The following is a 15,069-nucleotide window of genomic DNA, read 5'->3' on the forward strand; positions in this document are numbered from 1 at the left end:
CAGTGTTTGATGGTTTTTGCGACTGCACTTGAAGAAACTTTTCAAAGTTCTTAATCTTCCGCATTGACTGACCTTCATGTCTCTTAGTAAGTAATGATGGACTGACCTTCATGTCTCTTAAAGTAATGATGGACTGACCTTCATGTCTCTTAAAGTAATGGTGGACTGACCTTCATGTCTCTTAAAGTAATGATGGACTGACCTTCATGTCTCTTAAAGTAATGATGGACTGACCTTCATGTCTCTTAAAGTAATGATGGACTGACCTTCATGTCTCTTAAAGTAATGATGGACTGACCTTCATGTCTCTTAAAGTAATGATGGACTGACCTTCATGTCTCTTAAAGTAATGATGGACTGACCTTCATGTCTCTTAAAGTAATGATGGACTGACCTTCATGTCTCTTAAAGTAATGATGGACTGACCTTCATGTCTCTTAGTAAGTAATGATGGACTGACCTTCATGTCTCTTAGTAAGTAATGATGGACTGACCTTCATGTCTCTTAAAGTAATGGTGGACTGACCTTCATGTCTTAAAGTAATGATGGACTCTTGTTTCTCTTTTCTTATTTGAGCTGTTCTTGCCATAATATGGACTTGGTCTTTTACCAAATATCAATCAATCAAATGTATTTATAAAGCCCTTTTTACATCAGCCGATGTCAAAAAGTGATTTACAGAAACCCAGCCTGAAACCCCAAACAGCAAGCAATGCAGATGTAGAAGCACGGTGGCTAGGAAAAAACTCTCTAGAAAGGCCAGAACCTAGGAAGAAACCTAGAGAGGAACCAGGCTCTGAGGGGTGGCCAGTCCTCTTCTGGCTGTGCCGGGTGGAGATTATAACAGAACATGGTCAAGATGTTCAAACGTTCATAGATGACCAGCAGGGTCAGATAATAATAATCACTGTGGTTGTAGAGGGTGCAACAGGTCAGCACCTCAGGAGTAAATGTCAGTTGGCTTTTCATAGCCGGTCATTCAGAGTATCTCTACCGCTCCTGCTGTCTCTTGAGAGTTGAAAACAGCAGGTCCAGTGAACAGGTCAGTGGTCCATAACCGCAGGCAGAACAGCTTCACAAGCTTATTCACCTTCACTAAAACCAGACTGAAGCATTTCGTATACATTGTTTGTCTTCAGGAGGGCAGTGAGTTGCTGCGCAACAGCTTTTTAATTTTTTTTTGGAGAGGAATGGGAGATTCGAAATAGGCTGATAGTGTTTTATATTTTCTGGGTCAAGGTTTGGCTTTTTCAAAAGAGGCTTTATTATTGCCACTTTTAGTGAGTTTGGTACACATCCGGTGGATAGAGAGACGTTTATTATGTTCAACATAGGAGGGCCAAGCACAGGAAGCAGCTCTTTCAGTAGTTTAGTTGGAATAGGGTCCAGTATGCAGCTTGAAGGTTTAGAGGCCATGATTATTTTCATCATTGTGTCAAGAGATATAGTACTAAAACACTTGAGCGTCTCTCTTGATCCTAGGTCCTGGCAGAGTTGTGCAGACTCAGGACAACTGAGCTTTGGAGGAATATGCAGATTTAAAGAGGAGTCCGTAATTTGCTTTCTAATGATCATGATCTTTTCCTCAAAGAAGTTAATGAATATATCACTGCTGAAGTGAAAGCCATCCTACGCTTAGTTAGCTTTGCGACAGTATCAAAAATAAATGTTGGATTGTTCTTATTCTCCTCTATGCTTTATCTTGGCCAGGTCTCAGTTGTAAATGAGAACTTGTTCTCAGCTTGCCTACCTGGTTAAATAAAGGTGAAATTAAAAAATTAATTAAAAAATAGGATGATCGAGCAGCAGTGAAAGACTTCCAGTTTGGTGTGGCACCATTTCCGTTCCAATGTTCTGGAAACTTCAGAGCTCGGGTATTTTCTTTATACCAGGGAGCTAGTTTCTTATGACAAATGTTTTTTGGTTTTCTGCGACTGCATCTAGGGTATTACGCAAGGTTCAATTTAGTTCCTCAGTTAGGTGGATAACCGATTTTTGTACTCTGATGTCCTTGGGTAGGTGGAGGGAGTAAAATAGGGCTATCTTCTGTATCCAACCCCTACCATGTCACAACACAACTGATTGGCTCAAACACATTAAGGAAAGAAATTCCACAAATTAACTTTTAACAAGGCACACCTGTTATTTGAAACACATTCCAGGTGACTACCTCACGAAACTGGTTGAGAGAATGCCAAGTGTGTGCAAAGCTGTCATCAAGGGAAAGGGTGGCTACTGTGAAGAATCTCAAATATAAAATATATTTTAATTTGTTTGACACTTCGTTTGGTTACTACATGATTCCATGTGTTATTTCATAGTTTTGATGTCTTCACTATTATTCTACAATGTAGAAAATAGTATATATAAAGGAAAACCCTTGAATGAGTAGGTGTGGTGCTGTATGTAACTTAGATATTTCTGTATTTAATTTGTACATTTGTAAAAATGTCTAAAAACATGTTTTCACTTTGTCATTATGGGATATTGTGTGCAGATGGGTGAGAAACAAATCAATGTAATCCATTTTGAAATTAGGCTGTAACACAACAAAATGAGTCAAGGGTATGAATACTTTCTGAAGGCCCAGCAGATAGAGATATAGATAGATAGAACAGATAGATATATAGATATAGATGGATATATAGATAGATATAGATAGATATTTTATAGATAGATATAGATATATATATATATATATAGATATAGAGGTATAGATATATATATAGATATAGAGATATAGATAGATATATAGATATAGAGATAGCGATATAGATAGATATATATATATATATAGATATATAGATAGATAGATAGATATATAGATACAGTTAGATATAGAGATAGCGATATATATATAGATATAGATAGATATAGAGATAGCGATATAGATAGATATATAGATATAGATATAGATAGATATATATATAGATATAGATAGATATATACATATATAGATATAGATATAGATAGTTAGATATATATATATATATAGATATAGATATAGATAGTTAGATATATATATATATAGATATAGAGATATAGATAGATATATAGATATAGTTAGATATAGATATAGAGATATAGATAGATATATAGATATAGTTAGATATAGAGATAGCGATATAGATAGATAAAGCCTAAATCTGTCAATGTGCCCTTGAGCAAGGCACTTGACCTTAATTGCTCCTGTAAGTCGCTCTGCTAAAATGTAATAGATACGAGTTCAACCAATAGAATTATCAATAGAAAGCTGACTATGTGTGTCTACAGAAAGAGGACAGTGATGCGATCGGAGACGGAACCTTTAACCTCATGACTCTGTGTGTGTCTACAGAAAGAGGACAGTGATGCGATCGGAGAGTTGGCCTACTACCCTCCCAACGGAACCTTTAACCTCATGTACTTCCCCTACTATGGCAAGAAGGCCCAGGTACACAGAGTCACACAGCCCTTCACCAGTGTTGCCCCCATTCAGTCAGAGCCATGAAGTACACGAGGATGGACAGACTTTTCTAGATCTAGAGCTGTACTCATCATCATTCTATGTCCAAAATGTCTAGTTTTCTGCATAGGTTATCTAAATATACCTCTTTATCGGTTCAATTGTCATTTAAATGAAGGATGTACATTGATTCTTTAAGAGTTGTATGTATGTATAAATATATATATATATATATATATATATACACAAATATATTATATTTATTTAAATATATTTATATATATTATAAAATCTGAGGGGGCACGTGCCTTTTGACGCAACTGCCCTTTACTATGCTGAATATCTTCTTTAACTTGTTTCTCTCTCTGTGTTTCTCTCTCTCTGTGTTTATCTCTGTGTTTATCTCTCTCTGTGTGTTTCTCTCTCTCTCTGTGTTTCTCTCTGGGTTTCTCTCTGTGTTTATCTCTCTCTGTGTTTCTCTCTCTGTGTTTATCTCTCTCTGTGTTTCTCTCTGTGTTTATCTCTCTCTGTGTGTTTCTCTCTCTCTGTGTTTCTCTCTGTGTTTCTCTCTCTGTGTTTCTCTCTCTGTGTTTCTCTCTCTCTGTGTTTCTCTCTCTCTGTGTGTTTCTCTCTCTGTGTTTCTCTCTCTCTGTGTTTCTCTCTGTGTTTCTCTCTGTGTGTTTCTCTCTCTGTGTTTCTCTCTCTCTGTGTTTCTCTCTCTCTGTGTGTTTCTCTCTGTGTTTCTCTCTCTCTGTGTGTTTCTCTCTCTCTGTGTGTTTCTCTCTGTGTTTCTCTCTGTGTTTCTCTCTCTCTCTGTGTTTCTCTCTCTCTCTGTGTTTCTCTCTCTCTCTGTGTTTCTCTCTCTCTGTGTTTCTATCTCTCTGTGTTTCTCTGTGTGTTTCTCTCTCTGTGTGTTTCTCTCTGTGTTTCTCTCTCTGTGTGTTTCTCTTTCTGTGTTTCTCTCTGTGTGTTTCTCTTTCTGTGTTTCTCACTCTGTTTCTCTCTCTCTGTTTCTCTTTCTGTGTTTCTCTCTCTCTATGTTTCTCTCTCGCTGTGTTTCTCTGTGTGTTTCTCTCTCTCTGTGTTTCTCTCTCTCTCTCTGTGTTTCTCTCTCTCTGTGTTTCTATCTCTCTGTGTTTCTCTGTGTGTTTCTCTCTGTGTGTTTCTCTCTGTGTTTCTCTCTCTGTGTGTTTCTCTTTCTGTGTTTCTCTCTGTGTGTTTCTCTTTCTGTGTTTCTCACTCTGTTTCTCTCTCTCTGTTTCTCTTTCTGTGTTTCTCTCTCTCTCTGTGTTTCTCTCTCTGTGTTTCTCTCTCTGTGTGTTTCTCTCTCTCTGTGTTTCTCTCTCTGTGTGTTTCTCTCTCTGTATGGATGTAGCTGAACTACTCCCAGCCCCTGGTAGCAGTGAAGTTCCTCAACATCTCTCTGAATACAGATGTGAATGTTGAGTGTAAGATCAACTCCAACACACTGAAGACCGGTGGAGAGAGAGACAAGTTCGCTGGACGCGTCTCTTTCAAACTCAGAATCACCTCACCTAAGAACTAGACCACTAAACACCACACACACACACACACACACACACACACACACACACACACACACACACACACACACACACACACACACACACACACACACACACACACACACACACACACACACACACACACACACACACACACACACACACACACGTTACTGCCACATGTAGGACCATATCAGACCCCTGGAAATGGAGACCAGGAGGAGAGGGAAGGATGAAAGGAGGTCCAATGTGTCTCCTTCTTCATCTGTCTCTCTCCCTCTCTTTTTCTCTCTTTCTCTTCCTCTTTCTCTCTCTCTCTGTCTCTTCCTCTCTCTCTCTGTATCTCTCCCTCTCTTTTTCTCTCTGTCTCTTCCTCTTTCTCTCTCTCTGTCTCTTCCTCTCTCTCTCTGTATCTCTCCCTCTCTTTTTCTCTCTGTCTCTTCCTCTTCCTCTCTCTCTCTGTATCTCTCCCTCTCTGTCTTTCTCTCTCTCTATCATTCTACTCATCCCTCTCTCTTTCGATCTGTCTCTCTCCCTCTCTTTTTCTCTCTCTTTCTCTCTCCCTCTGTCTTTCTCTCTCTCTATCATTCTACTCATCCCTCTCTCTTTGTCTGTCTCTCTCCCTCTCTGTCTCTCCCTCTCTCTCTCTGTATCTCTCCCTCTCTGTCTTTCTCTCTCTATCATTCTACTCATCCCTCTCTTCTGTCTGTCTCTCTCCCTCTCTCTCTTTCTCTCTCTCCATCAGTCTGCTCATCCCCCTCTCTAATCTGTTTTTCTGTAATCCTCATCAACGCCCCTCCCCCTGCCCTCTGCTCTTCCTCATTTTCCCACTCTCCACCTTTCTACATCGAATAATTATGCTTTTCTCTTCCTCCTCTTCCTCCTCCTCTTAGGGTTCTTAGTAACTTATCAAACAATTTTTATTTTTTGTGTGTTGATGAATTTGGTCTTTAATTTAATTTATACTTTTGAAATGGATGTCTCCTTTATCTGAAATGAAAGCCTTCTACGGCGCGGGCGCACACACACACACACACACACACACACACACACACACACACACACACACACACACACACACACACACACACACACACACACACACACACACACACACACACACACACACACACACACACACACACACACACACACACACACACACACACACACACACACACAAGTCCAGGATATTTTTGTTGTTTTCAGTCCATTTAATCAGAGAATGTTTCTTCAACAATATATATGACATATATCAGAGTGGGTGACTGAGTGTAAATAGATATTTTCTTGTGGATGCTTTAGACACATAGAGGATTTGAGATTTAAAATAAAAGATGGCATGATGATATGATACCTATGAATTTTCCAACGCTGTAAGATTAATAAAGAGTTAAGTAGTGTCAGGTAAACAGAGTGAAGGGTAAAGGTTAGAGGTTAAGACAGAGTAATGGTTAGAGTAGAGATAGAGGCGGCTGGCTAACAGACAGACTTTTAGTAATGTCAGTTAGTGTGTTTTATCTTCTGTTCAGTTTGTTGTGGTAGAGCTGCTCTGTTAGCCGCTAGGTCCTGGTGTCCTGGTTGGCCAGCTAGCTGTTAGCCGCTAGATCCTGGTTAGCCAGCTAGCTGTTAGCCATACTGCTAGGTTCTGGTTAGCTAGCTGTTAGCCCCTAGGTCGCTAGGTCCTGGTTAGCTAGCTGTTAGCCACTAGATCATATAGGTCCTGGGTACCTAGCTGTAAGACATATCGCTAGGTCACTAGTTGCTAGGTCAGTTTGAATACCTGTGGTGCGTTTGAATACTTTAAGGGAAGTGGACGATATATTGAGATGATATTGGGGCAATATCGGGGTAATACTGGGGTGATATTGGGGCAACACTGGGGTGATATTGAGGTAATATTGGGGCAATACTGGGGCGATATTGGGGCAATACTGGGGCGATATTGGGGCAATACTGGGGCGATATTGGGGTAATATTGGGGCAATACTGGGGCGATATTTGGGTAATATTGGGGTGATATTGGTGTAATATTGTGGTGATACTGGGGCAATATTGGGTTGATACTGGGGCAATACTGGGGCGATATTGGGTTGATACTGGGGTGAAGCAGGGGTAATATTGGGGTAATGCTGGGTCTATATTGGGGTGATATTGGGGTAATACTGGGTCTATATTGAGGTGATACGGGGTAATACTGGGTTGATATTGGGGTAATACTGGGTCGATATTGTGGTAATACTGGGTTGATATTGGGGTGATACTGGGTCGATATTGAGGTGATACGGGGTGATATTGGGGTAATACTGGGTCTATATTGAGGTGATACGGGGTGATATTGGGGTAATACTGGGTTGATATTGGGCTGATACTGGGTTGATATTGGGGTGATACTGGGTCGATATATCAAGGGGATTTCTGCTTTTAATGTCTTTCTTTTTTATTCTGTTTCTCCACTCGTTTATTTGTGCTGTGTTTGTTTGTGTGTCATCAGCCTAGTGGCGGTTTAGAACACAACATTGTGTACAGTTACCACGGCAACCACAGCATCAGGCCGGAGTCTCGCCCTAACTTCACCACACACCCGCCACTCACACTGTTGTGCCACATGTGAGCCTTTCGTCTTGCTGTTGGTCATGCCCCTTTAATCTCTAAACCAATCCTTTCCCTTTAAACAGTGATGCCACTTCCTGGTCTGGGCTGTCTGACCAATCAGAGCCCAGCCTGTCTCCATCCCTCCATCTTAGTAAGAATTTGTTTTCTTTTCATTTGTTCTCAATTCCTTTTCTGTGCAACGTTCAGCAGATACAAACTAGATGTGGTTAATAATGACATCATCTGTATTACTGCCTCAGATATTCCATGTGGAACCTTCTGAAGAATATTGCTGTAAAAACAAGAAATAAAAAGATTTTGTGTTTAAAAGGTTTGTCTCGAGTGCTTTGAGAGAAAGGAGAGGGATGAAAGAGAGTGTGGCTCATTTAAGATGTATATATCTCCTCTCACATTACCCAGGATGCACCTTACTACACCAGAAGTAAAACCTAGCTAGATATAAGAGTTATCAGGATCAGATATGACACATTTATACCAGACCAGACCCAGATATAGACAGTATCTGTGTGATTGAGATAGATGGATACATTTAGAGACGATAGATAGTACACACATGACCAAGGAGGTCAAGGTTAGGCTGGAGGCTAGGTATCGTGTCTGTAATTGTGTGTATAAAACACACAGCAGGTTATATAAACAGAGTGACTGTAGCTGACAAAAGAGAAGAGACCTTATATAAGAACATATGAATAATACTGATGCTGTACAGAGAGAAAGATGGATGGATGGGAGGAGGGAGGGAGACCAGGGTTAGGACATATGAAGAGAGGAGGGAGGGAGGGAGGGGGGGAGGCCAGGGTTAGGACATATGAAGAGAGGAGGGAGGGAGGGAGGGGGGGGGGGGCAGGGTTAGGACATATGAAGAGAGGAGGGAGGGAGGAGACCAGGGTTAGGACATATGAGGAGAGGAGGGAGGGAGGGAGGCCAGGGTTAGGACATATGAAGAGAGGAGGGAGGGAGGAGACCAGGGTTAGGACATATGAGGAGAGGAGGGAGGGAGGGAGGCCAGGGTTAGGACATATGAAGAGAGGAGGGAGGGAGGAGGCCAGGGTTAGGACATGAAGAGAGGAGAGACCAGGGTTAGGACATATGAAGAGAGGAGGGAGGAGGCCAGGGTTAGGACATATGAAGAGAGGAGGGAGGGAGGGAGGGAGGGAGGGAGGGAGGGAGGGAGGGAGGGAGGGAGGGAGGGAGGGAGGGAGGGAGGGAGGGAGAGGGCCAGGGTTAGGACATATGAAGAGAGGAGGGAGGAGGCCAGGGTTAGGACATATGAAGAGAGGAGGGAGGGAGGAGGCCAGGGTTAGGACATATGAAGAGAGGAGGGAGGGAGGGAGACCAGGGTTAGGACATTTGAAGAGAGGAGGGAGGGAGGAGGCCAGGGTTAGGACATATGAAGAGAGGAGGGAGGGGGGAGGCCAGGGTTAGGACATATGAAGAGAGGAGGGAGGGAGGAGACCAGGGTTAGGACATATGAAGAGAGGAGGGAGGGAGGAGGCCAGGGTTAGGACATATGAAGAGAGGAGGGAGGGGGGAGACCAGGGTTAGGACATACGAAGAGAGGAGGGAGGGAGGAGGCCGGGTTAGGACATATGAAGAGAGGAGGGAGGGGGGGAGGGCAGGGTTAGGACATATGAAGAGAGGAGGGAGGGAGGAGGCCAGAGTTAGGACATATGAAGAGAGGAGGGAGGGAGGGAGGGGGGGGGCAGGGTTAGGACATATGAAGAGAGGAGGAGGCCAGGGTTAGGACATATAAAGAGAGGAGGGAGGGAGGAGGCCAGGGTTAGGACATATGGAGAGGAGGGAGGGAGGAGGCCAGGGTTAGGACATATGAAGAGAGGAGGGAGGGAGGAGGCCAGGGTTAGGACATATGAAGAGAGGAGGGAGGGAGGGAGGGAGGGCAGGGTTAGGACATATGAAGAGATGAGGGAGGGAGGAGGCCAGGGTTAGGACATATGAAGAGAGGAGGGAGGGAGGAGGCCAGGGTTAGGACATATGAAGAGAGGAGGGAGGGAGGAGGCCAGGGTTAGGACATGAAGAGAGGAGAGAGGGAGGAGGCCAGGGTTAGGACATATGAAGAGAGGAGGGAGGGAGGAGGCCAGGGTTAGGACATATGAAGAGAGAAGGGAGGGGAGAGGGAGGGAGGGAGGGAGGAGGCCAGGATTAGGACATATGAAGAGAGGAGGGAGGGAGGAGGCCAGGGTTAGGACATATGAATAGAGGAGGGAGGGAGGGAGGGGGGGGGCAGGGTTAGGACATATGAAGAGAGGAGGGAGGGAGGGGGGGGGGGGCAGGGTTAGGACATATGAAGAGAGGAGGGAGGGAGGGAGGGGGGGCCAGGGTTAGGACATATGAAGAGAGGAGGGAGGGAGGAGGCCAGGGTTAGGACATATGAAGAAAGGAGGGAGGGAGGAGGCCAGAGTTAGGACATATGAAGAGAGGAGGGAGGGAGGAGGCCAGGGTTAGGACATGAAGAGAGGAGGGAGGGAGGAGGCCAGGGTTAGGACATATGAAGAGAGGAGGGAGGGGAGAGGGAGGGAGGGAGGAGGCCAGAGTTAGGACATATGAAGAGAGGAGGGAGGGAGGAGGCCAGGGTTAGGACATATGAAGAGAGGAGGGAGGGAGGGAGGGAGGGAGGGAGGCCAGGGTTAGGACATATGAAGAGAGGAGGGAGGGAGGAGGCCAGGGTTAGGACATATGAAGAGAGGAGGGAGGGAGGAGGCCAGGGTTAGGACATATGAAGAGAGGAGGGAGGGAGGGAGGAGGCCAGGGTTAGGACATATGAAGAGAGGAGGGAGGGGGGAGGCCAGGGTTAGGACATATGAAGAGAGGAGGGAGGGGGGAGGCCAGGGTTAGGACATATGAAGAGAGGAGGGAGGGGGAGGGGGGGGGCAAGGTTAGGACATATGAAGAGATGGAGGAGGGAGGAGGCCAGGGTTAGGACATATGAAGGGTTGGAGGAGGGAGGAGGCCAGGGTTAGGACATATGAAGGGTTGGAGGAGGGAGGAGACCAGGGTTAGGACATATGAAGGGTTGGAGGAGGGAGGAGGCCAGGGTTAGGACATATGAAGGGTTGGAGGAGGGAGAGAGGAGGGAGGCCAGAGTTAGGACATATGAAGGGTTGGAGGAGGGAGGAGGCCAGGGTTAGGACATATGAGGAGATGGGGGGGGGGGGGGACGGAGGAGGCCAGGGTTAGGACATATGAAGAGATGGAGGAGGGAGGGAGGGAGGAGGCCAGGGTTAGGACATATGAAGGGTTGGAGGAGGGAGGCCAGGGTTAGGACATATGAAGAGATGGAGGAGGGAGGGAGGGAGGAGGCCAGGGTTAGGACATATGAAGAGATGGAGGAGGGAGGGAGGGAGGAGGCCAGGGTTAGGACATATGAAGAGAGGAGGGAGGGAAGAGCCCAGGGCTAGGACATATGAGGAGATGGAGGGGGGGGGGACGGAGGAGGCCAGGGTTAGGACATATGAAGAGATGGAGGATCCCAGGGTTAGGACATATGAAGAGAGGAGGGAGGGAGGAGGCCAGGGCTAGGACATATGAGGAGATGGAGGGGGGGGGGGGGACGGAGGAGGCCAGGGTTAGGACATATGAAGAGATGGAGGAGGGAGGGAGGGAGGAGGCCAGGGTTAGGACATATGAAGAGAGGAGGGAGGGAGGAGGCCAGGGTTAGGACATATGAAGAGATGGAGGAGGGAGGAGGCCAGGGTTAGGACATATGAAGGGTTGGAGGAGGGAGGCCAGGGTTAGGACATATGAAGAGAGAAAGATGGAGGGAGGAGGGAGGCCAGACACAAAGATAGAGGGAGAGTATGACAGGCTAGAGATGAGGGTAAAAGGAGTGAAAGAGAGGAGAGAAATAGATGGGGGGTGTAACTGTAATCCCGGAGCTATAATCCCATTCAATCTAATCCAGTTCAGCGGACTCTCTCTCACACACACACACACACACACACACACACACACACACACACAGCCTTAGTGACATTGGATAACTGACATTGCCCTCCCCAATATGGCTGTTGTGGGAGGTGCCGATTCTCTCAGCCACCATTCAAACTGGAAAACTTCATTCCTCAGACGAGACACAGAGACTACTGAAGAGAGAATGGGAGAGAAGAGGGAGAGGAAAGAGAGAATGAAAATAGCCTTAAACCAGTAGTTTTGTGAGACAGTTATCATGTGTGATTGATTGTGTGTAACTTTCATTTTGACTGAGTGTAACATAGGCACGCTTATGACATGTCTCTGATTTGCAGACAACAGACACCTACCTACCTGGTGGTCTATATGATATATGAATCTATATGATATGCCATCTAGTGGTGAACTGCTGAACTACACAATCTGTATGATATGCCATCTAGTGGTGAACTGCTGAATACACAATCTATATGATATGCCATCTAGTGGTTAGCTGCTGAACTACAGTTTATATGATATGCCATCTAGTGGTTAGCTGCTGAACTACAATCTATATGATATGCCATCTAGTGGTTAGCTGCTGAACTACAGTTTATATGATATGCCATCTAGTGGTTAGCTGCTGAACTACAGTTTATATGATATGCCATCTAGTGGTGAACTGCTGAACTCTCAACCAAATAATCACACAAACAAAGACTGCAAACTAACAGACAGACATATAGATCTAATTATTTATTAAAATGTGAAACTTTATTTCTCAATCATAACAAATAATTTAGGGCACTTTGTACAAAGCTTGATAAAAGCATGTCAGATGGACAGACACACTTTGCTAACATGGGACCAGAACACTAGAAAACAATAACAAAATATACCAATAAAAACACCAGATTTAAGTTGCAACATTTGGGCCTCAGTCTGAAGCAGTAGTTTAAAACATGATGATAAAATACATGTTTCTGACAGACCTCTGAAGACCAAGGTCGTGTTGGTTTCTGAAATATAAAACTATACAACATTACCTTCAAGACAACCGCATAGACACAGATCATGTAGAACAGACAGCACATAGAAACAGATCATGTAGAACAGACAGTGCCGATCTACTCATGATATTATAGAACTACGTCTTGTGGAGTGTTTTTCAGATCTATTGATTAGAGTTTCTATCATGTAGAACAGCTCAGATGATCTATTCATGGTATTTCTATCAGAAAGTTCAGTTCTCTCTCTTAGGAGAGTGTCAATCATCTTTTCTCCACTCACAGGGAGAGGCTGGTTACTATAGCAACGCTGTAACATGACACCCACATCAGCCTGCCGTTACATCAAACACTTAAATTAACACACACACACCAAACACACACAGCTAGCTACAGAGGTCAGGGGTCGAAGAAAAATGAGGAAGCATATTGAGAAAGAAATCCACTGACTATGTGAGCTATCTGAAGATGAATGTCCTGACTATGACTGGTCCACCTAGCTATCTGAAGATGAATGTCCTGACTATGACTGGTCCACCTAGCTATCTGAAGATGAATGTACTGACTATGACTGGTCCACCTAGCTATCTGAAGATGAATGTACTGACTATGACTGGTCCACCTAGCTATCTAAAGATGAATGTCCTGACTATGACTGGTCCACCTAGCTATCTGAAGATGAATGTCCTGACTATGACTGGTCCACCTAGCTATCTGAAGATGAATGTACTGACTATGACTGGTCCACCTAGCTATCTGAAGATGAATGTCCTGACTATGACTGGTCCACCTAGCTATCTGAAGGTGAATGTACTGACTATGACTGGTCCACCTAGCTATCTGAAGATGAATGTCCTGACTATGACTGGTCCACCTAGCTATCTGGAGATGAATGTCCTGACTATGACTGGTCCACCTAGCTATCTGAAGATGAATGTCCTGACTATGACTGGTCCACCTAGCTATCTGAAGATGAATGTCCTGACTATGACTGGTCCACCTAGCTATCTGAAGATGAATGTCCTGACTATGACTGGTCCACCTAGCTATCTGAAGATGAATGTCCTGACTATGACTGGTCCACCTAGCTATCTGAAGATGAATGTACTGACTATGACTGGTCCACCTAGCTATTTGAAGATGAATGTACTGACTATGACTGGTCCACCTAGCTATCTGAAGATGAATGTCCTGACTATGACTGGTCGACCTAGCTATCTGAAGATGAATGCCCTGACTATGACTGGTCCACCTAGCTATCTGAAGGTGAATGTACTGACTATGACTGGTCCACCTAGCTATCTGAAGATGAATGTCCTGACTATGACTGGTCCACCTAGCTATCTGAAGATGAATGTCCTGACTATGACTGGTCCACCTAGCTATCTGAAGATGAATGTCCTGACTATGACTGGTCCACCTAGCTATCTGAAGATGAATGTCCTGACTATGACTGGTCCACCTAGCTATCTGAAGATGAATGTCCTGACTATGACTGGTCCACCTAGCTATCTGAAGGTGAATGTCCTGACTATGACTGGTCCACCTAGCTATCTGAAGGTGAATGTCCTGACTATGACTGGTCCACCTAGCTATCTGAAGGTGAATGTCCTGACTATGACTGGTCCACCTAGCTATCTGAAGGTGATGTATTGTACTGTAATGTCCTGACTGTAAGTCTCTCTGGATAAGAACATCTACTAAATGACTAACATGTACATTTCAAAGGCAGCATGGTGAGGTTTCATCAAACTGACCTCTCTGCAGCTGATTGGCCTGATCCGATCATGATTCAAGTCGCTCAACTGGTTGCTATGAAACTCAGTGGTTTGTGTTACTACGGCAATGAGAAGACCCATCTGCTATGTGACTGACTGACTGACTGACTGACACACACACACACACACACACACACGCACACGCACGCACACGCACACACGCCACCAGTGTCTATGGGTCTATGAAGGATGCCATAATGTATCTAGTCACCTGGGTGGTGTGTTCAGGGGTTAGAGGTCAGGGTTTAGGGGTCAACAAAGGAAACCATGATGTATCTAGTCCCGCTGGTTGTAGGCAGGCCCTCGTGGTAGTGAGTCAGTCTGCCTGGGTGCATGAAAGACCATCCTTTACGAGGTGCTTCCACATTACAGTCATAACGAAGGAACCGGCACCCTCCACCCTGAAACACAAGTTACATACACAGTTTGTGTGTGTGTGTGTGAGAGAGAGAGAGAGAGAGAGAGAGACAGAGAGAGGAGAGACAGAGACAGAGACAGAGAGAGAGAGAGACAGAGAGAGAGACAGAGACAGAGACAGAGACAGAGAGAGAGAGAGAGAGAGAGAGAGAGAGAGAGAGACAGAGAGAGAGAGAGAGAGACAGAGAGAGAGACAGAGAGAGAGACAGAGAGAGAGACAGAGAGAGAGACAGAGAGAGAGAGACAGAGACAGAGACAGAGAGACAGAGAGAGAGAGAGAGAGAGAGAGAGAGAGGAGACAGAGAGAGCACCCTCCACCATGAAACACGTTACAGTTTGTGTGTGTATGTGTGTGTATGAGAGAGAGAGAGAG

The 15,069-nt window shown here is 44.8% G+C and overlaps 2 protein-coding genes across 10 annotated transcripts in view; one reads left to right on the forward strand and one right to left on the reverse strand.

Moving 5' to 3' along the window:
- The window catches only part of atp1b2a (ATPase Na+/K+ transporting subunit beta 2a), a 110,431-nt gene extending 102,534 nt beyond the window's left edge, over nucleotides 1-7,897 (forward strand). For 2 of the 5 annotated variants that reach the window (XR_016483002.1, XR_016483001.1), the window contains 3 exons: nucleotides 3,339-3,434; nucleotides 4,822-6,617; nucleotides 6,655-7,897. Coding sequence is in view for 2 of the 5 variants with exons in the window: in XM_036986989.2 (XP_036842884.1) it covers nucleotides 3,339-3,434; nucleotides 4,822-4,992 (267 nt within the window). In the remaining 3 variants the exon portion in view is untranslated. Of the gene's footprint in view, nucleotides 1-3,274; nucleotides 3,435-4,821 lie in introns of all 5 variants that reach the window. The other 3 variants (XM_036986989.2, XM_090183299.1, XR_016483003.1) reach the window with 2 other exon arrangements.
- A 4,349-nt stretch (nucleotides 7,898-12,246) lies between these two features.
- The window catches only part of plod3 (procollagen-lysine, 2-oxoglutarate 5-dioxygenase 3), a 61,674-nt gene continuing 58,851 nt past the window's right edge, over nucleotides 12,247-15,069 (reverse strand). For 3 of the 5 annotated variants that reach the window (XR_016483007.1, XM_090183302.1, XM_090183303.1), the window contains one exon: nucleotides 12,247-14,680. Coding sequence is in view for 2 of the 5 variants with exons in the window: in XM_090183302.1 (XP_090039428.1) it covers nucleotides 14,525-14,680 (156 nt within the window). In the remaining 3 variants the exon portion in view is untranslated. The remainder of the gene's footprint in view (nucleotides 14,681-15,069) is intronic. The other 2 variants (XR_016483005.1, XR_016483006.1) reach the window with 2 other exon arrangements.

Source organism: Oncorhynchus mykiss, chromosome 9 (assembly GCF_057628025.1).
Source record: "Oncorhynchus mykiss isolate SJ-2025 chromosome 9, ASM5762802v1, whole genome shotgun sequence".
NCBI lineage: Eukaryota > Metazoa > Chordata > Actinopteri > Salmoniformes > Salmonidae > Oncorhynchus > Oncorhynchus mykiss.